General features: G+C 36.8%; 1 protein-coding gene across 3 annotated transcripts; it reads right to left on the reverse strand.

The window, feature by feature from the left end:
- Positions 1-6,354: 6,354 nt before the first annotated feature.
- On the reverse strand, positions 6,355-21,511 carry LOC137948026 (mediator of RNA polymerase II transcription subunit 15a-like). Of its 3 annotated transcripts, XM_068793933.1 has the most exons (15): positions 21,425-21,511; positions 20,965-21,286; positions 20,543-20,790; positions 19,523-19,634; positions 18,657-18,783; positions 14,734-15,398; positions 12,473-13,034; positions 11,570-11,637; positions 10,744-10,818; positions 9,768-10,661; positions 9,330-9,692; positions 8,848-9,201; positions 7,030-7,221; positions 6,859-6,947; positions 6,355-6,765 (listed from the first exon to the last, which is right to left on the reverse strand). In XM_068793933.1, the coding sequence occupies exons 3-15, from the start codon at positions 20,725-20,727 to the stop codon at positions 6,561-6,563; spliced, it is 3,891 nt and encodes a 1,296-aa protein (XP_068650034.1). In that variant the 5' UTR covers positions 20,728-20,790; positions 20,965-21,286; positions 21,425-21,511; the 3' UTR covers positions 6,355-6,560. The 3 variants fall into 3 exon arrangements, with proteins under 3 accessions (XP_068650034.1, XP_068650032.1, XP_068650033.1); XM_068793931.1 differs by having other exon boundaries at positions 9,330-10,661; XM_068793932.1 differs by lacking the exon at positions 20,965-21,286 and having other exon boundaries at positions 9,330-10,661.
- Between the last annotated feature and the right edge of the window lie 271 nt (positions 21,512-21,782).

Here is a 21,782-nt window from a genome sequence, read left to right on the forward strand (position 1 = left end):
GCTGTTAGCCGGAGTAATATTGGGAAAATAAGAGAGCTGCGCAGGGGGTTATATAAGGGGAAAGAAGACGAAGCTGCCCGTTTGGACATAAGCCAATGACGTGTCCATCCGATGTGTCAGATGTTAATCCTTAGGCGGTATGACTACGCGTGGCGGGGAAGCGCCGTGTCCGGGCGTTACTGATGTTAGATGTTGACACTTGTCGATCGCAAAAAAGTTCGGGAAACCGCGGATGATGGTGCGTATTTTAAAGGAATTATCCAAAGTACCCCTCAGAAGAGGACGGAAACAAGCAAACCAGCACTTGGCTTCTGGACATTTCTGTAATTAAATTCAAACGGCTGCGCTCGATAGCCGTTGGGGGAGCGCTAATTCACGAGGCACGCGGCGCACGTACTAGGCTTCCACTACGGGTCGAGGACAAAGTGTTCCATTTGAGACCTCTTTGAAACGGACACGTGTCCCTTTCAGTCATGGATTTCTCGGGCAAACCGATTAGATTTTTTTCTACTTTTAAAGAAAAAGGACAAAACTACCCTCAAGGATCCAAACAGGCGGAACCCTAAAACTCCGTGGGCTTCACTTAATTGAGACGTAAAGGCAACAAATTAGAATTGTCCAATTAATTAGATATTCCTTTCGTGTACAGTGAGACAACAACCGAGAGAGAATTAATCGCCGCTAATTAGTTAATTAATATCGATTTTTTTAATCATAATCATGGATCACGATCGGGACGACGATGATGGTTTTGTAGCTCAACAATCTTACCAAAAGAATGGACTTTTCTACGTGATATGAGATTGAATCAGGATCTTTCATTATACAAGTAACAAAAAAAAAAAAAAAAAATATGAGATATTGGGTTCCATTCCAGCTAGTGACATCATCCTGATAACCCATTTCAGCCTCATCTACTTTAATTGCTTTGTACCCACTCGCTTCCAAAATGGAGTTGTTCCTTACTTACTCATGGTCCAAACCCTGATGCAATTTTTAGGGTTCAAAGTATTTGATAGAAAACTTGAGTAAATTGCAAGAAGAAGGGGACAAAAGAAGGGGAATGGGGGTGTCTTTTTCTTTCAAGTCATTGCAGTTGAAGTTGATAAATGTGGGTCAGTTTCATGTAGTAGATGAAGGGTCAGTTTCATGTAGGGTCCTGTACCCTTTCACTTAATATCTCTGATACCCACTTCTCCCTTGTTTTTTTTTGTTCTCTTTTATTGGCCCTGTGGCCATTGGTCCTATACCCTTAGGACATATGACTTAGTCTGCTTCCTCTTTTGGGTCAATTTGGATCATAATCCATTTAAATACACAATTAATATGGGCTGTGCAGAGGGGTACAAGAGAATCTCTAGCAATTGTTTGATCTTTCCCTTTTGTTTCTTGCTTTATGGGTTCAGTTAGTTAAGGTTCCTATTCCTGCTTATTAAGAGGCTGCCCACATGTGTCATATGATGAGAGGGTTCTTGTTCTTAGAGAGCCATATAAAAAAATAAAAATTAGGGATTTTAATTTGAAAATAAATGATAATTTTTTAGTGTCTAAAACCTCGAGTTTATTGGTCATTCATTGGTACAAGACCCATGTAAATAATTTATTTTATTATTGAGGCAGATCAGAAAAACCCAATTCTTCAAAATGTGCATTTTTTTCCGACTCGAAAAAACTCCAAATTATTAAAAATGCACATGTTAATCTAATTTTTTTAATATTATATCAAATTTAACATTTGGAATCAATATTAGAAAAATAAATATTTTTTTTGTGTGATCATTATATTTAATAAACCCAAATAAAAATTTAATATTAGGTTATTTTTATTTTTAATTAGTGGTTGTGGTAATAACTATAAGAGGAGTCATTTGAGCCCCTTCTTGACCATGAAAAGTTAGTCTTGTTGCTCTCTCACTTTAGTGAAACAATGACCTATCAAGGGTATCATTCATTACCCCCTCTTTTTCTTTCTTTCATCATGAAAAAGAGAAAAAAAAATAAAATAAAAAATCAAACATTATGTGTTACATAATATTTATTAGGGGTGTAATGTTTCCAAAAGGCATTACATCTTGTAAGTTACATGTTAAGTGTCACTCAAAATATAAGACCATCAAGCCTACTATTGGTAGAAAAAGGTACATTGTTCACCACCTTAGGCAGGATTTCAAACTATGTTGGACCTTTGTGATTGTGACAACATATATCTCTTTAATTAGTCTTTATTAGTATCATTTATAAAGGTTAGTGCTTTATTATGAGGAAAAATATGTCTATGGTTCATCATTGAAAGTTGTCCCCTAACAATACTTTAATCAATAAATAATGGGGCCCAAGCCATGTGACCATATTACTTGTTCCTTAATGGGGGTGAACATTTTTTTTATTTTTTTTTTTGTTGGGGGGTACTCGGAAATCTCCAAAGTTGAAATCACTAAAAGATTGGTCGCCGATATAATGAGATTTGTTGCCTTTTCCCTACTGAAAGAGGATTTAGGAAATGAAATGGTCGATTCATCATCATTTTCTTGTTGTTAATCATGATTTCTAGGGTTTCTTAAACAACTGACCTCCCCTAATCTCATCAATCATCATCTCCTTAAGAGAAGAAAAATGGTCATCATCCCCTTTGTTTTGGTTTAATTATTTAATGTGACACAAGTAGAGCTAAAAATGAATAAATTTATGTAAACCATAATAAAATATACCTAATATGTTTGTATCAGTCTCAAAAAGATATAACATAGGTTAATGGGTATGAGTAGCAATGGAAATGCCTACAAGAGGAAAGGCTGGAATGAAAGCAAAAGGTGATTTATGAATACTTTGGAGTTGTCATTATTTCTATTGTTTAAAGATATGATTCACAAGGCAAAGCAATTACAAATAAAAACAAAACTGAGGTAATTCTTTATTTGAAAACCCTAGAGATCAAAACATGCTTTCTTAGCTCATTTCAATAGATTTGACCAATTTTTGGAATTTGATGCCCAATTTGATCTCACTATCAGGCTGTGTTTGTACTACTGGAAAATTATAGCATAAAAAACGTAGACGAAAAGTTTTCGATTTGACCAAAACATATCAACATTTGAACTAGCATTTAGGGGATAAAAAAAATTTGAATTGCAATCTTTCTTGTACCAAACATAATCCAAGGGGATAATATAAATGAGTTTATTATTGCTCCAATAGAAAATAATGAAAAAATGAACCACCCCATCATAGAAACTGCCCCAGTCTCCTTAAATATTTGATCGCCATGAATGGTAGGTATGGACTAGATCATGACTAAGAATTATTGGAAGAAGGGATCATTACCCTTCCAACTTCTCACTTTTTGTTCCATTTCATTTACTTGTAGGTAATGTTCCCAACATTTTTGTAACCCTATTCACAACTAAGGATTTTTTATCTGAACTTACATAATTTGAAGCGTTTTTTTACTACATATTTAATTTAATTTTGGTCGAAATATAGTGAATTCTTTTGTAAACAAACCGTAAAAAATAAAAATAAAAACTTTGCTAAAATATAACGACACGGTTAAAATTAAAAGTGGGATTTTACATCTCCTTCGTTTATTTTGCGTATTACACAAGATACCTCGAATATTGTAATACTATGTGGAGATACTTGAGAACTTGACTTGATCATTTCCATTGTTAATTTTTAGGTAATCCCATATAATATGAATTATAATATGATCATTCCATAAAATATAGAATGGGTATGAAATGTATAGCAATTGAAATAAATAAATCCACAGGCTTCATTGGCCAATTGCTTTTCCTTAGTTAAAAAGTCTTGCACACAAGAAAGAGAGGTTGATGTCTTTGTATGCTCTTATGACAACATAGTGAGTGTCCCAGCTTTGTTACAGGCATTTAGATTTGATCAATTATAAAATGGAATTGAAAGGGACACAAAGGTGATGGGTGGGAAAAAGCAGGCAAAATTATTTGTACTCACAAATCTTTTGAAGATATTATTCTTGGGGTTATCTTTAGTTAATGCTACATTAAGGCATTTCTATAACATTTCTTTTAAAGTATTCATTTATTCTTTATAATCCCACAAAAAGGAGTATCTTTGCCAACAAGATTACCATTATAAAGTTCATTAAAATAAACAACAAGTATATATTAAAAATCATAAATCGGAGGGAATAAACTTAATTATGTAAACAAACGTTAGATTAGAACGAATGAATAATTTTTAAAGTATCCCGATCTGGGGTTTTGTTGAGCTGCCTAATTAGATAAAACGGAATTGAAAGTGTTTTTCCCTTTCTCGTGTTGAGAACGGTTTAGGAAATCTGAATACGATAACAGACGGGAAATTAAAATTTTACTATATAAGATAAAATTATTAAATAACAAATTAAGATTGAAGGGTTGATTTGGTCAAGCTTCTAAAAAATATTTTGGACTAATAAAAAATTAGTGGTGATGTTATCAAACCCTTAGTGACATATTTGAAAACAATCTTAAAGTAATGAAATAAAAAAAAAAACAAATATGATATGACCCTCCAATAAGCTCAAGTGGATAATGGTGTATGGACCATTTATTTTATGCTTTAGCTCTCAATCACATCTATCTTTAATTTTTATGTAAATATTGGGTAAGGCTGCAAAGGCTTTTGAATGAAGGAAGGTAGAAAGTGGAGGGGGGAAACACAAAGGAAGCCAATCATGTCAATGAAGGGAAAGAAGAAAGAAACTGTGGGTGAGGGCTTCTTTTGGATAACCATCAAATTTATCATAGATGTGAAGGACAGGAAATCTCATCTGTCACTGAAATGACGTTTAAGTACCATTATTGGGCCTTTTGGGGCCCTCTATACATCTTTCCTTTACACATATATGCTAAGAATCCATTTACTGTCTTCAAAAAAGTTTATGGCTTTTGGAAGGGAGGGGGGACCCTCTTTGGACAAGGGGAATAAATTAAATTAAATTCTTGGTCTTTGTTTTTGGGTTTAATATTAGCTTTAGGAAAATAAATTTCTAAACCTTACTCTATATTTATTTTTTATCTCATGCATTTATGTTGATGGTTATTTTATTTTTTAATTAATTTGAATAGTAAAATAAGATAAAAATATTGTTGTAAATATAATGAAGCAAATGACATTCTTATAAATAAAAGTGGGAAGGAGTCGCCCTTTTGCCAAGTCATGAATCGATTCGCCAAAGTATCGAGTAATCTTACCTAATCAAAGTGGGAAGAATAAGTGAAAATCAAGAAGAAAGTCAACAAACGATCAAATCTAAAACGATATTAACAAAATGTTTCCTCCGAATAACATAAAACACCTTGTCTTTTTCCCTTTTGTTTTCTTGGCTAATTAATACGGAATTAGCTCAACACATCAAATCACGGTTTACTAATAAATGGAGCTTAGATTGTCGATCACCCAGGCAAATCATGTTTAGTGAATTCTAATCGTTATCATTCTTCCTATCTTATCGTTCATGATACTCTAATTTGTCCAGAGCCGGTTTAAGGATTATATCATTCCTTGTCTGATGCGTTCAATGTCATGGAGACTTGCTGGGAAGAAATTTTTTTATTTGAAGTGTTAGACAGGCAACTTTGATTCAATTTTTTAGTCTAAAATCTGATATCATCGTAACTCTCTGGCAATCCAAGATGCCTTAATTAAAAAATGAGACTTAACTGACGAGTTCAAAGTTGTGAAATTAACCCACAATTAGATCCTTACTAATATAATCCCATCGCTTAAACTAATATTATCGATCACCATCATGTGTTAGTATTTTATAAAGACATTTGACTGTGAACAAACTTAAACCCAGTTTTGTTGCGTTTTGGTGCTAATTATGAGTGATTAAAAAAAGTTGGATTCGATGATATCAAAAGGGAAATGAAAGGGCGAATAAGGAAAACAGGAAAAACAAATCTGTGTCAAATCCCTGGTAATTTTCCCCCTTTTTTTAAGGAAAAAAAATGAGGGCAATTAAGAGCTCTGTAACATTTCTGTTAGCAATTCCAGAAGGAGTTCAAAGTATTTGATAAATAAACTACTAAAAAAAATCCCATTGTGGGTGAGAATCAGAGCCACATATTAGAAAGGTAGACCTGTGGAAGCAGTGTTTCTGAAACAAGTCATTGCAGTTGAGGTTGATAAATGTGGGTGATGTGAGTGAAGGGTCAGTTTCATGTAGGGATCAGTACCCTTTCAATCAATATCTCTCACACCCACTTCTCCTTTTTTATCTCTTTTCTTAGCCCTGTGGCAGATTCTCGTATACCCAACCTTCAACTTATTATAAGAACTAACTGAGAATTAATTGATGAAAAATTCATTTAGAAGATATGACTCAAAACTGCTCCTTCTTCTGGGCTGATTTGGATAATTCATTTAAACGAGTCACAAATGTCATATGATGAAAGTTATCCTCAGATGACAAGGCCAAGAATTCCTGGTATTCACATGACAAGGCCACACAACCATCTCTGGAACTCCTCAAGCAAGGTAACATCTGTATATGATTCCAAAAAAACACATGCCAAGAATTTGTAGGCAGACAGCTAAGCACTCACACAGCTTTCCCAAGTACCGTTACTGGAGCTGAAGCTGCCACCTCCGCTCTGTTGGGCATAATCTAGGATGACCTTACGGGCACAGGCATCCCATGTCCTAGCCATCTCTGCCAGAGACATAGGCTGTGACAATCCACGTAGGCACAGATTAAACCTCGACTTGGCCTTCACCGACAAATCTTCAGTCTCTGTCCTGCCATTAAGAAGAAAATGAATGGCCCTTATTAATATGTATTGGGAGGTTCTGATGCACAAAATCGAAATGGGTGAAATACCAGGTACGCACCTTGATTCATCCGGTATCTTGTCTAAGACTACAGGGGAGCAATTTGGATAATTTATGGGAACAAGCAATCTCAAGGGCAAGATTGGGGACTGCATATAAGCAATTAAAAAAGGGTAAATATCACGTCAACATGGATCTTATGAGTGTCATCTTGTGCTACAACTTTCTTACCATTTGAGCGGAAATTAACTGTGACTTTAAACTTGGACTCAAAGCCACGGCACTGAAAGAACACTTGACTACAGCTCCTTCACCTTCAGTTGCAGCTGCTATGGAATCTACATCCTCATCACTAATTCCCACAACTGTATCAATAAGCCGCAAATTAATTTCTCGGATTTCATCCAGCAGTGCATGGTTGGCCTACAACGATAAAATGGATCATTCAGTTAAAATCTGTTTAACAAGGAGCAGTCAGAAATTATTTTCCAGTAAGTAGATGTTACACAACATCAGCAAGGCAGCTGATGTTTTACAAGAGCCATGGCCAAACCAGGGGCAGCCAAACCACTACATGAAGTGGCAACTATAGTATTCTCCAAGAAGTTTTCGTTAATATGTTGACAACTTCTGCACTAGGTGATCAACTGAGCTAAAAAGTCTTAGCCTACCCTAACGAGAAAAACAAAGCTAATAACCAATAGTTGTACATTTAACAGGAACGGTCATCCATGTAGAAACCATCTTAAATTTTAGTTTCAGAAAAGCATGTTTTAGCAAACACAATTCGAGCACACCTGTGTCAGATATGCTTCAACTCAAGGCAAAGTCCAGACGGCAAGAAAATTACTTTTTCAAATATAAGAAAACATTTGAGATACAATGGAAAATTGTTTCAAACGTGACTTTAGCTTTTGCATAAAATTTATAACTGAAATAGTCCTGTAGAGAATCAGAAACCGATCAAATCAATTTTAAAGTAGTAGCTTCATCAAATTGCAGGTTGAACCTGCATGTTCAAAGCCAAGTTTTGATTTCAGCTAATATCAGTTGACAAATTGGACGACCACAGTGTCTTTATTTCCTTCATATGGTTCCCAGAGGAATTGACTGATTGAGTAAATCCCAATTTAAGAAACAAACCCCCTCTCAATTTAATGGGAATTGTGTCCTTTCTGTTTTGATCCCATGTCTTGCACAAAGTGGATTCTATTTCATAAGATACAGTCCTCGCTCGTTTGAATAGGATCAACATAAGCATAACAGAGAGCTTCACCAAGAATTCAATAGGTCAATGCAACATACGCAGAGTCCAGTTTCCATAAAGAAAAACAGATCTCTCAAAAATTTATATTTTGCCCCAAAGAAGAAACAACACATAATACAGAAACAGGGCCATATTTCTCATCTGGAGATTTTCTGGATTTGGGAATGAGACAAACAGATCCATGACATGGAATTGCATGTGGGAAAACCACAAAATCATCGAAATCACAATGCCTTTTGATTCAATGTTAATATAGACGTACCAAGTTAAAATCAGGTTATAACACAATACAGTAAGTCTTAAGCTAGTGTCAGATTTTGTAAGTTAAAATGTAACTTTATGGGTAAATTTCCACAATGGGCAAGTGATGTAGTGTTTGACACATACAAGAAAGTCTAAGGGCAAACTATTCTAGGCTGCAGTTGCATAACACCTTCAGAGATGAATAGTTTTCACAAGAGCAGTTTTTAAACTATTAATGAGACTTTTATGCTAAATTATATTTCTTACTGCTAGTATAAAGAGAAGCAAGTAATTTTCCCTTTCGCTTTTGAAGAATGTTTCTCTTCATAATTCATGGAAGGTTAAGTCAATCTATAACCTGATTCATCGAACAGCTGCCAATATCTTTGCATGCAAAATAGAGCAATTGTTTTCATCAAAGAGTCACATAGTTTGAGATATAAAAAAATAGGTTATGTACCAAGCACTCAACCCACAAACCTAAGGTCACTGAAAGTGTTATGCAGCATGGATGAAGAAGGTATCTAATATTATCATACCTCAACTTTTTGTCTCTTAATCCTAGAGGTTGCAGTTGACTCCAATTCAGATGTCTCAAGACCATTTAATGACTTGAGACTATCATAATTCACACTACAAGCTGATGACACAGCATTCAAAGGCATGGCGCTTGTGAGGCGCCTCATTTTCTTTGTCGCAGCAGAAGCACTACCATCTGGCGGAATGATATATCTAGCTTGCAAACGGCATTTTGTCATTGCAACCAAATCTTCACCAACAGCTGCTCTGGACCCATTACCAGGAGCAGACCCAGCTATTCTATCCACCATACTCACAACTGAACAAATATCACTCACAGATGAGCTGAATGCTTTAGGCGACATTGATCTCACCTAAAGCAAAACCAAGTGGGAGGAAGTGAGAATAAATATAAAAAAATAATTTCTAGCATGAAGATTAAATCTAACTGGTGCACCAAGAGTTGTGCTGCTGTGGAGATCAACACTGTTATGTCACTCACCACTTTAATCAAGCACTCAAGAGGTCGCTCAGTCATGTTTGACTTGCCAGGAAGTGATGTGGCAGCACTAACTTGGTTACCATCTGGGCTACTAAACTCGGCAAGCAAAGGGGAGGCTGAGATCCCCGGTGTACCAATTGCAAGAGATTGAGCTTGGGCATGAGTAGAAGTTATCTGCTGGTATCCGACGTTTCCAGCATTAGAGATAGACGAAACAGCAGAAGTCTGTGGTTTCTCTGCATCACCTGGGATGGGAGATGGGGCCAACAAAGGAGTGGAAGGAGAAGGAATGAAAGGAGAACCTGCAGTTTGCAATGTTGTCCCACTTTTTGGAAGAGATGTCAGAACATTTTGCTGGTCAATCTGTGGAGAAAGATGCTGAGAAATTTGAGGAGATTGAGTTTGAATGAGTTGGGGAGAGGAGATCGGGAGACCTGCCTTCAACTGTTGGTGATGGTATGTAGACCGTGGGCCAGGCTGATGGTGCTGAGGAAACATCCCTTGTTTCATCATACCAGTCCCCTGTCTAACCTTCAAGTCATTCACATCATTATTCATTTGACGTATTTGAGGCATTTGCTGCTTCTGCATAAGTTGCTGCTTCTGGTGTTGCTGAATCAATTGAGGGTGCATCTGACGCTGTTGGAACTGCTGCTTCAGCTGTTGGGCTTGGATCATTTGTTGCTGCTGATCCTGCTGTGGCTTCAGATGTTGCTGGTGTTGGAGAATATTGGCATTTGATTGCAGAGTACTCATATTAGGTTGCAGCATATTTATACCACCTTGTGATAATGTGCTAACATTAGTTTGGTGGGACGCATTCACTGTAGTCTGCTGCCCAGTGTTCATCATTCCCGGTGGCAATGAATTTACTTGAACCAAATCCAAATTGGAGGCTGTCTGAAGTGAATTCATAATATTTTGTTGGGTTTGTGGAACCCCTAAATGTGATGATGAAGCCGTCGACCCACCATGCTGCAAGCTTGATGTTACTGAACCCTGTAAGTTCATGGGGGGGATTTGATTCATATGACTATCATGATGCTGCAGCTGAGGGATTTGTGATGTAGCCTGTTGGGACATGGTGGGTTGTGATTGCTCAACAGATGAAGGACCACCCATCTGCTGTATAGATGATGGCTTCTTGATCCTATGTGAGTTGAGAAAATTGAGTATCTGCTTCTCATAGACAGGTAGCTTCTCCTTGAAAAGTGGCACGACGCTACCTTTTGGTACAGTTAAAAATTGCAGCATTCTTTCTAACACAGTCTTTAAATATTTGACTTTCTGCATCTGTTCAACTGGCTTTTGCCCCGCAGGAAGAGCGTCAGCCTGTCAACAATGAAAGTGGAAGGTCATAATTCGTCAGAAGAGAATTAACATGATGAGTTGAGAAGAAAAGGGGGGCATGTACCTGCTGGAATTTCTGATCAATCCTGTTATACACTTCTGACAGTTCCAGGTAGTACATATCTTTCAGAGATTTTATCTGCTCCAAACAGATAAATGAGAGTTAACCTAAATCATGACAATAAGAGCCCTCAAGGAAAATTATGTGAGCAATTACAGATTTGAATAATATGCTTTTGTGCCCATTCACATGTATGTGGCGAACAAACAGCTACTTCATTGCATGTACCTCATTACATGAGATCAGAAATTTGTACATAGAACTTTAATCTCTGCTGCAGAAATACCTAAAACAAATGAAACATTCAAATAAACTATAGTCTAAAGATCAGCATGGGTTATATTGTCCACTTATAATGTGAGACCAATATCCTTTAAGTAGTAAAACCCATTAAAGATCCCCAGCCTCCAGAATTAACTATTTTAGATAAATCATGTTGTCTACGACCATCTTGTATAACTCTTGATATACATCAAAAGAACAATCAGAAAAGCCTTAAGTCAAAATGTCATACCATACAAATCCACCATGTGGGCGAGCGGGCTGGCTAGTAGCCATAAAAATGAACAATAAAAAGTTCAAAGAAGGAAAGATCACAAAAAAAATAAAGGTAATTGAAAGACAAAAGTCTGAGACTGGTCAGATTAATTAGCAAGGGGGTAATGTTTTATCTCTTTCTCATGGTACTTCCCCCCTTTTGGAGAGCTTGGTACCAACTCTTCTTCTTAATGCCATCCCTCAATTCAATGTTTAGCAGTAGCCCATAGACAATACTTCTCAAAATAAAAAAAAATTAAGAAAACCCTACAAAAAATTAGTCAGAATTTACCTTTTGATACAACTCTTCTTGCCAATCAGCGCCATTCTGTCCAGTCTGCATTGTCGAATCCAGAGATGCTGCAAGGAAAGAATAGTTTAGTTATAGAGTGTTAAAATACATATATTTTTAAAGAAAAAAAAGTAAATGTCCATCTTTGTGGAGCACTCGACAAAATTGAGTTGAGAATGGTGTACAGGTAACAGGGTTGAACCCTCAAAAATTATATTTAAAAGAATAAATACATACATAAACATAATGTTTTATTGATAAGACACCCCAAAATCATGAAAATAAAATTAAGAAACCTTCTACCTTTAGGGAATTAACGTCCTTTGGCTTTCCGTAAACTATATTCTTAATAAAACTACCATTAAAACACATGTTAAAATCATTAATAACACGAGGGCATTTTGTTCAAATTACTACTACAAAAAGCTCATGGTTGTGGTATAACTGTTAAGATGTTCAAAACTGGTTTAATTTTTAATGAATTCTATATCACACACCTAGATAGTTGATGATGTAAAATCAACCACCTATAAGGTAAAGTAAATTGATTAAACCATGCTACTTGTACCCTACTTACTTAAGCACTCTATGGGCAAATCATTTGTAATAGCAGAACTTCTAGTCTTATGTTGCACAAAGACATTAAATTGTGTAGCCAACAAACTTATCTACTTATGTCTCTTGTATCACTGTACCTCATATACATTTTTCAAAGGCCTGAAAAGAACCTAGTAAAACCGAACCATTTTAGGAAACTTTTTTATGCAAATTCAGAATACCATACAATATAGTCCAAAGTGATTAAAATGCGCTTTATGATTTCATTTGTCAGTTTTCAAAGTAAGAGGTAATTATGCTTTCCACTTATAAAGAAAGTAGATCATAATTTAGTAAATCACTTACTTGAGGAAGCATCTGGAAGTCCTCTTTGTGACTGAAACAATTGCTGTCTTTGCTGCTCGGCTGCACTCTGGGGCTGAAGGGAAGCACTTGATGTTTGAGTTCTTTGCTGCATATCATGTTGTAGTACACTTGGCTGTTGTTGCAATTGTGGTGGCTGTGGCTGAAGATGAGAGATCAGATGCTGCTGTTGAGGTTGCGGCTGGCCCTGATGGCCTTGAGATGACAGCAGTGCCGATGATCCCTGTTGATTCTGTTGTTGCAGCTGTGCTGCCACAACTTTGGCCTGTAATCGCATATTTTGTTGATGTTGCTGCATACTTTGAACGTTACTTTGTGGACCCATCTGCTGATGCAAGTTTGAGATATTGTTCTGCTGCCCAATCAATTGTTGTTGCTGTTGGCCCAACAATCGCTGCTGCTGCTTGTCTGGAAGATTGTTCTGTTGCTGCTGACTAAATAGCTGATTCTGTTGGATGCTGGCCCCACTTGATTGCTGGCCTAGCAACTGTTGTTGCTGCTGCTGCTGTGATGGCAACATCTGCTGCTGGCCCAGTGGTGTTTGCTGTTAGTGACAAATGGAGGTTATTAAGTTATCATTAATGTTAAGGAATAGTCTCACATGGATTAGTGAGTACAAAGATGTTGAGTTTATCAGTTGGGAAAGAGGTTTCCTAAGTTGACTAGTCATTTTGGGATAGGGTCTTGGACCCAATTTAACATTGTATCAGAGCAGGTACTCATATGTAGGCATACACCTAAAAACTATCTACTTGTAGAACCACAAAAGAGGGCCTACACCTAAAACTATCCACTTGTAGAGACACAAAAGAGGGCCTACACCTAAACTATCCACTTGTAGAGACACAAAAGAGGGCCTACACCTAAACTATCCACTTGTAGAGACACAAAAGAAGGCCTACACCTAAACTGCCTACTCCTAAATTATCCACTTGTAAAGCCACAAAAAGATGGTCTACATGTGAGAAGTGTTAAGGAAGTCCCACATGGATTAGTGAGCACAAAGATTTTGAGTTTATTAGTTGGGAAAGAAGTTTCCTAAGTTGACTAGTCATTTTGGGATAGGGCCTTGGACCCAATTTAACAATTAACAATCTCATTAATTAATAGTTTTAAGGTTTCTCATCAAATATGCTACACTGGGTACTCAAGATGACGGACATAGCTTTAAATTTTTTTTGTAGTCAAACATACTCTTGGTAAAACAAATGTCACGATAAGGCTGTGGCCCCCCTCGGCGATAGAGGCCTTATTGAGAAGGTCTTTATCAAATATTCCTTCTCCATAAGCCCCTCTTTATGAGAGAAAGTGTTCTTTGGCTACAACCATTTCAAAAGTGGGTATTACATAAAACAGTCTTGTATTAAGTTTAGTTATAATCATATAAGACATAATTTTAAAAGGTGATTTACTAAAATACCCTTATTTATACCTTAAAGTTTAAAATAAAATAAATATAATAGCACAATTTTTAAAATCAAATTACTAAAATACACTTTTGTACAATTGCATAACCAATTTAAAGGCTAGATTAAATGCCCACCAATTTGGAGGATTAGTGGATCCCATGTCACGTGTAGACCCAATTAGTTAGCCCATTCTGTGTACAATTTGTTCCATACTAAAAAATGAGTTTTCTACCATGTCAACTGTTGTATAAAAGGTATATACATGAAATTTTGTAATATTATAAGAGCATACTTTTTAAACAAATATTTATTTTCACAAGAAAAAATCTCTTCTTTGGAAAACTTTATTTTGTAGCTTCATAGAAGAGGCGGTTTTATCTTACTTGGAAGAGTAACCTTTCAAACAGGAAGCTAACCAAACACAACTTTGAACACTAGAAGTAGTTCTTTGATCGAAAGAGCTGCTTTTGTGATCCAAAGAGTTGTGCCAAATACAAACTAAATCTGATATATTAAAGCAATCAGGGCATGTGAGACCAGTTGGGTCAAAAAGTTATCACCTTTGAGTACAGCCAGTACGGCTGCTGGCTCATTTTTCTCTCTCTCTCTTTTTTTTTTTTATTCCATCAAGGAAAAGAGATGCAAGATCAGGCTACATGGAGCTAAAACCTCCTTACATTACACTAACATTGTGCAAAGTGGATAGTAGCTAGTAAAAAGAGATTGACAATTAGAACCCTCACCAAAAAATCAGATCAGAAGTTTGCCACTGAGCAATTTGCTCCAGTTTTGGTTTAAAGAGAGAGAGAGAGAGAGAGAGAGAGAGAGAGAGACCTGTTGATGCAGAGGAGATTGTTGTGAAGGCTGTTGCGGCCTCATAACAGATTGAGGATGCTGCTGAAAAATAGTTGTTGACTGTTGCATAGAAGACTGAGGGTTTGGTTGAAGGCTTGATTGTGCAGTTGACTGCATAATAGAAGGTAGGGTCTGCTGAAGAGTAGTCTGGCCTGTTGGAAGCCCTGAAGATAGTTGCATAAGAGACTGTTGAGGCCCCTGCATTTGGTTTGTCTGCAACATTGGCTGCTGTGTCTGCTGCTGGAGTTGAGACTGTAAAAGTGGAGACTGAACCTGAAGCTTCTTGTTCAACATTTTTTGCTGGTACACATTGAACTGTTGTGAGTTCTGAACAGGCTGCTGGGTTAATCCTTGTTGTCTCACTTGTAATTGTTGCCTCTGTGAATTAGTAAACATGTTTTGTGTAACTCCAGTCCCAACTAGAGAAGAACTAACTGAATTTTGTGACATTGCAGCTATGCTAGGAGGTAAGCTGGAGTTCTGGCCAACACTGGACATGGAAGTCTGAGTTGCTCCTGTAGGAGGCACGGTTGCAGAACTTTGTATCGCAGCAGTATTTTGATGGTTCTGTTGAATCATCTGCTGGCGAGACTGAGATTGGTTGCCCATGGGAATGGGTAGGTGCTGCTGCTGCTGGTTGTGCACTAGGAGAAAAAAAGACATTTTAAATGAGAGCTGTGTATGTGTTTTTCCCCCTTCTAACAGGAATACAGGGTGATCTATAAAGTGTTAATTATATATAATGACTTAAAACCCAAATTAGCCATCAAGCCAATCAAGCACCAGATCTGATTCAATAGGTTCATAAAAAATAATAAAAAAAAAAACACTCTTGTCATAACTAAAATAAATAAGTTCCTATAGAACAGAAACCACATGATAGTGAGACCTTATCTGTTACATTCTTTTTTTCTGATGAAAAAAAAAAGTGATCAAGAAGGAAAGAATATAGGATTAACAAACAAAAACCAACCATGACTAAAACTGCCAGTAAAAGAGCAAAAAGCAAGGCCACACCTAGCCTACAAAGCAAAAAATTCTAGACAAGATAAAGACTAATCAGCCCATGTCAATGGGATAAGAGCTGCTCTAAACAAGGTGAGAGAGAGAAAGACACATCCTAGCTAAGGAGTCAGCAGCCCAATTCGAAATTCTAATAGTATTTCGCCAAACTAACTGAAGATCTTCGCAAAGAGACATAATTTCATCTTGAATATTTCAAATCTCAAGGAGGAGAACACCTATCTGAAAACCAACCAATAACTACAAGAAACTCTCCCTCAACAACAAGAGGAGAGACAAAATTCTATCCGACAAATTCTTAATCCAAAGAGCAAAGCTCAAAGCTGACATGACCAAATAATTTCTGTGTAGAGTAACTTCCCCAAAAAAGGGTGCAGAGTACACTCAAATAACCTGACCAGCACTGTCAGTCTGACATGAAAGGCTCTCCCACCTCCTACAGACGGGGGCCTAGATTCCCGTTTGAGCTCCCATAAAAATTTAGCTTTAGTCACCCTTCTTCAGGGTGATCCCAATTTAAGACCCCCAAAAAAAGCATATCTCACCCATGAAACCTTAAAATAGCATTAGTGAGATGGGTAAGGATATTTACCTAACCAAAATTCTGCAGAATGAATTGTATGCTCAATAGCTCCTAATGTACAAGCAAAATGCTCGAATGCTCTAGATTTTCTCTTCCCACAAGGCCCAGATAGTTGCATAGAAAGCCATCACCCACAAAACTTCCCCATAGTTTGGAAGCTTGCTTGTAGAAGCTTGAAGTAATAAGTATGGAAAGAACACACACACACACACACAAAAAAAAAACGAAAGCCAAATTTCTGCAGAATGGCACTCCAAATAGAATAGGCAAAAGGGCATTCAGCAGCTAATATCTTATATCACCTGACCCCAACGCAAGTCAGTCCCACCTTTAGAAGTGCACCACATAAATGAGTTTACCTTTGGAGGGGTTGGGCTGTCCCAAACTAAAGCAGACGCTGGATGACTTTGAACAACAGGAGTAAAAAACTGAGCATAGAAAGACAACACAATTTGAATTCCAGAAGCACTAAACTTCTCCACCACCCGCCACATAAAAACTTTTTAATTTGGACAAAAGCCTAGAAGCCTCATCCATCTCAGTAACATGTAAACCTCTTCTAATCCACCACCTACCACATAAAACTTTTTAACTTAGACAAAAGCCCAGAAGCCTCATCCATCTCATTAAAATGTAAACCTCGTCTAAATTTAAGATCCCAATTTGAATCCCAAAATGATCACTCGATTGAAACACAATGATTTCTTGCCATACTATGTGAGATAGGAAAAAAGTGGATAAGGTTCCCAATTTAACTAAATATCAAGCCAAACTCTAATCCAATCCCCATGGCTTACACAAAATTGTGTGCCCTGGAAAAACATATTTTTTACTCTAAAGGAATAATATCTGACCATACAAAACACAGACATGGGGCCTACATCAAAAGGCAACCACCCATACGAAGCTAGAAACGAAAGATGAATAGACTCTATCTGTCTGTACAAATTGGCTTAGTAATAAATGAGTAGTAGATATTCCACATTGACTCTACAGTTCAAACAGTTGCAAATTACTGACTGAATGAATAAATATGACCGGCATTGGTCATTTCCATTTCTAGTGCTGGACAATTTTGATCTTGCAAATTTGATGTCAGTCCCCTATTGCATTGCTTCAATGACAATTACATATAAGTTATGAACCCAGTAAATCTGTTCCCACAAGTTAACCTAGACAGAGCCTCTTAAAACTTTGCACTTTGTACATTTAAACTTAGATCAACTTCTTGAGACTTCTTAATTCTTAAGTCTACCTTCCCATATTCTAAACCTGCCATCCCAAAATTAGCCAATCAACAGTGTATTTTGCAAACCATTGGAACATCTTTCGGGAGATTTTAGATATTACCTCACTACTCTCTTGTATTTAGTCTCACATTCCGAGATCTGCAAATTCGGCAGTAGATATGGTAGCCAAGCAGGGAGCGACCCTCTTCCTTTGTAAATTTTTCTTTTGTTAATATAAATACATCTTTGTCAAAAAAAAAAAAAAAAATCAGTGTATATGAGTATTTAGTTTGTCCACAAGTGAAAAATAGATAAGCACTTAAAGCTAAACTTTAGTTAGAAGCCGCAATCACAATTTCCAAACCATAGTTCTCAGAAATTTACAGCACCCTCATATATAATCCCTAATGTTGATGATTCTTGCTTCCAGGGATTTCTTTCTTCCTCATACTCACCAAATTATAGTTATATATACTGTCCCAAGCCTTTGTCCCAACTAATGAAGACCGCAAGTAAGTTTCTCTTTTTCTCCTGTTATGTCCTCAGAAGGAGAAACTGATTTTTATTTTTATAACAATAATAAACAGGATTGTTATCCACAAAACTTCCAAAAGGAAAGTACAAACAAGGGTGAGAGATGCAATGCAATCCCCCATTTTAGATTGCAGAGAACAATCCCACATCAGTAGTGTATTGCTGCAGAGCTTAGGATAAAAATTTGAATTGGAACTCTCCATTCTAAGCTTGAGTGTTTGAGTTAGATATCTTTATTTATGGTATCAAAATGGTTCCATTGCACGCAAATTATCCATAACGAGACAACACGTTGTGGTCAAGGGGTTTGGATCCAACCTTATTTCCATTAGATCCTTTCATAATTTCCTAGTGTCATACCCCATACAGTTATTACCACTTTGGATTATCACCTTATATTAACCCCATTTATTTGGAGCCAAGCCTATCAAGCAGAAATTAGAAAATGAATACGAAATTATTTTCAGGAACTTTTTTTTTAACTTAATATCAATTTTTAAGGAACATAATATTATATTAATTTGCTTCATCACCTGCATCTTGGGGGTTTTGATTCCCACTAGTACCATTGGATGGCAAAGAGTTAGTCCCAGGAGTAGTAGTCTGAGATTTGCTCTCCATTGTGAGCATCTTCATGGATATTTTTCGCAGATAGTCAGTCTGGAAATTTTTAAATAAAGAGGAAATCAGAATTCTTAAATATTACTAGTAAAGACTAGAGGCTTAAAAGTCACAAGACGCATATAACAACAGAGAACATAATGAGCATGTACAAACTGTGACAGAGGTTAGCACTGAAGTCAAGAGATCACTTTTCAATGTAAATTGCAGGTGGAAGAAACAGATTACTGAGAAATAGCTAACACGTAACTAGTATTATTTGAAGCAGCCATTAGATCTAAACTGGTCCCCATACATTGTGCTCTCTTTGAATGGTTTCATGTCATAATGGTAGTAAAAAAATGGCAAATGTAGAGCTGCACATCTAATGAAAGTGAACCTTCCAAAGACTTGGTTTGCCTATTTGCATACATAATAGATCCACTGGGGGTACTAAAAGAATAACATTTACATTCATTTAAAAAAAAAAAGAATAACATTTGCATTCATCATCATTCTTAGCAGTAAAGAGAAGAGCACATCTACTTGTATACAAGCCACTACTATTTTGTACTGTAGGACAGTACAGGCTACTGAAGTTCTCAATGGTGACAACAGAATTGCTGCAGATATAGAACAGCGTGCACAAACATTCCGGCATTTTTTACAACAAATAGACCAAATTTAAATAATCAAGGAAATGATAATTAGTGGAAAATTATTAAAGAAAACCATATACTACAACAAGAACTGAAATAAGAGCTACTGGCAAACAAGATGATTTAAGTCAAGGACATACTTGGCTGGTTGCTGCAGTATAGATCCTTTCCTCAAATCTTACAGCAATCTTCTTAAGTTCATCTAAGCCATCAGGGCCAGAGACGTGCAAGTGCTTTTTCAAGGTATCCGCGCTACACAAGTGAACCATAAACTGTACTAGGTAATTGCTAAAAGTTGTGAAACAAAGAATAGAGAAAAGGGAAAAGAAATGCAATTCAATCTAATAACCACATGGACTGGGAAAATAATAACAATAATACTTTCCTAAAAATAACAGCTAATAATAAATAGTGGCATCTTTTATTCACGAGAACAAGACTAACATTTTGACCAACTTTAACACTAACCTAGACAATCACAATATGTGGAACTTAGATGTGGCTGTTAATTTCTTTTTCTTTTTTTTTCTATGAACGGCAAGAAATCTTTATTAGGAAAACAAAAGGCCACATGGACCTCGTGAAAGACAAATAGGGAAAAGAATAAATAAACCAACAAACAAAAAAGTCGATATGAATGGGACAAACATCTATACAGTCTGAAAACAAACTTGTAGGAGAACGCAAGAAGGAATAAACTGCATGGTATCCCATATCAAGCGCGGTTAAAGAACTCCATTAGTTGTTAGGGAGTCAGCTAAGAAATTGACTTCTCTGAAGTACGGGCCCAGAAGATCACATGAAGAGCTGGCACAACCAAGGTCTTCTAAATATATTTTATAAAAATTAATAATAAAAAATACCTGCTGGCATTGCATTATACTGAAAATACATTTGACTAGTGAAATGCGCCATCATCCATTTTGACTCAAGGAGTTTGTATCTCCTGAGTGCTGCTAAACTACTCATCGGTAAGTAAATTATGCTGAGTGTATGAGAACTCTTTTTCCTTCTCAGTCATTTATGATAAGAAAACTAGTTTAGACTAGAAGTCACAGATTATCTCAACTAAGTAAAGTTCTCTTCAAAAGACCAGATAAAAATTTTGAAGAAAAAAGTCAGACGGCCAGAGTATGCCCAAATACACATATCATACTTACATCTTGTTGACGATTCTTTGTCTGGAATCGGGTGATAGCTGCGTTTTCCAATCATTGGTGTCCATGTTGGGGTTCATGTTAGGATTCATGTTGGGATTCATGTTCGCCGCATTCATGTTGGGATTCATGTTTATAGCGCCTGCGATCATGTTGGGATTCATATTGGCGTTCATGCCAGGATTCATATTGGGGTTCGTGCTGGGGTTGGATTCTCCTTGAGCAGGCCTCCAATTGTTGCAATCCACAAACTGAAATTTCAGAAGATACATGGAAAAAAAAGGCTTAGCAGAAAGAGAGAAACATAGAATATTATCAAAACTTCCATCTCTAATTAGGTAATGTCGTTCTCGTCAATCTTATCCCCCCCCCTTTTTACTCGACTCAACCGAGAGAGACTCGAATGAGATTGACCCGAGACATACCTTGCGACCCCAACCTCACCTCCTCAAGCAAGCTTCTGAGGGCCTCGAGGAGATTGAAAGGAAGGGAGAAAAAACAAGAAAAACATCCGGCGATCTGTCCCCCTTCCGAAGAGCTTTGCTACGTGCACTTATCAACGTCAGCAGCTAATATGACGGCCCGCGTGGAAACTTTTCACTAAGCTACTACGTCACCAAGCCAACGCCCTTTTTCTTCTCTTTTCTCTCCCCTAAAATTATCCGCTTCCCACTGGCGATATTGTATCTTCTCCGACATCATCCCATTGCTACAGATATCTTATTCCCAACAAAACAATGAGATGACCTACAGAATAATGGGTATAATTTGCAACTATCTTTACATATTTCCTTCACAAAGGTGCCTTAGTACGAAAGCAAGAGTAGCAAAGAATGAGATCTTTGTGCAAAGAAAAATAAATCTTAACATATTTCAATAACATACCCGAAATAGGTTTCACTGTGCGGAAAGAGTTGTAGCTTCGATTCGCTGGGGATGAACTTTTCGTTCAAGTTCAGAAAATTAGCAAGCTTTCCGAGGCCGCCCGTTCGCCAGAACCCTCATTGATCTACTTTAAATACTGGAATTGAAACAGTAAAAATTTGATAAAAAATTTCAAACTAATTATAAAGATTTTCAATGTTTGTGAAAATTATTCACCACACTATCTGGGGTGAGATTTCTCATTAATGTATAACAATTACAAAGATATACACTTGATTACAATTGATATGATTTGTACAGGAAAGGAATGATTGGAGCTTAATTGGCTCCCGGAAGGAAGGCCCTAAACGGGCAATGA

Source organism: Aristolochia californica, unplaced genomic scaffold, assembly GCF_029961685.1.
Source record: "Aristolochia californica isolate CCGP_79_NKW_82.1479 unplaced genomic scaffold, dmAriCali1.0.hap1 SCAF_13, whole genome shotgun sequence".
In the NCBI taxonomy this organism is placed as follows: Eukaryota; Viridiplantae; Streptophyta; class Magnoliopsida; order Piperales; family Aristolochiaceae; genus Aristolochia; species Aristolochia californica.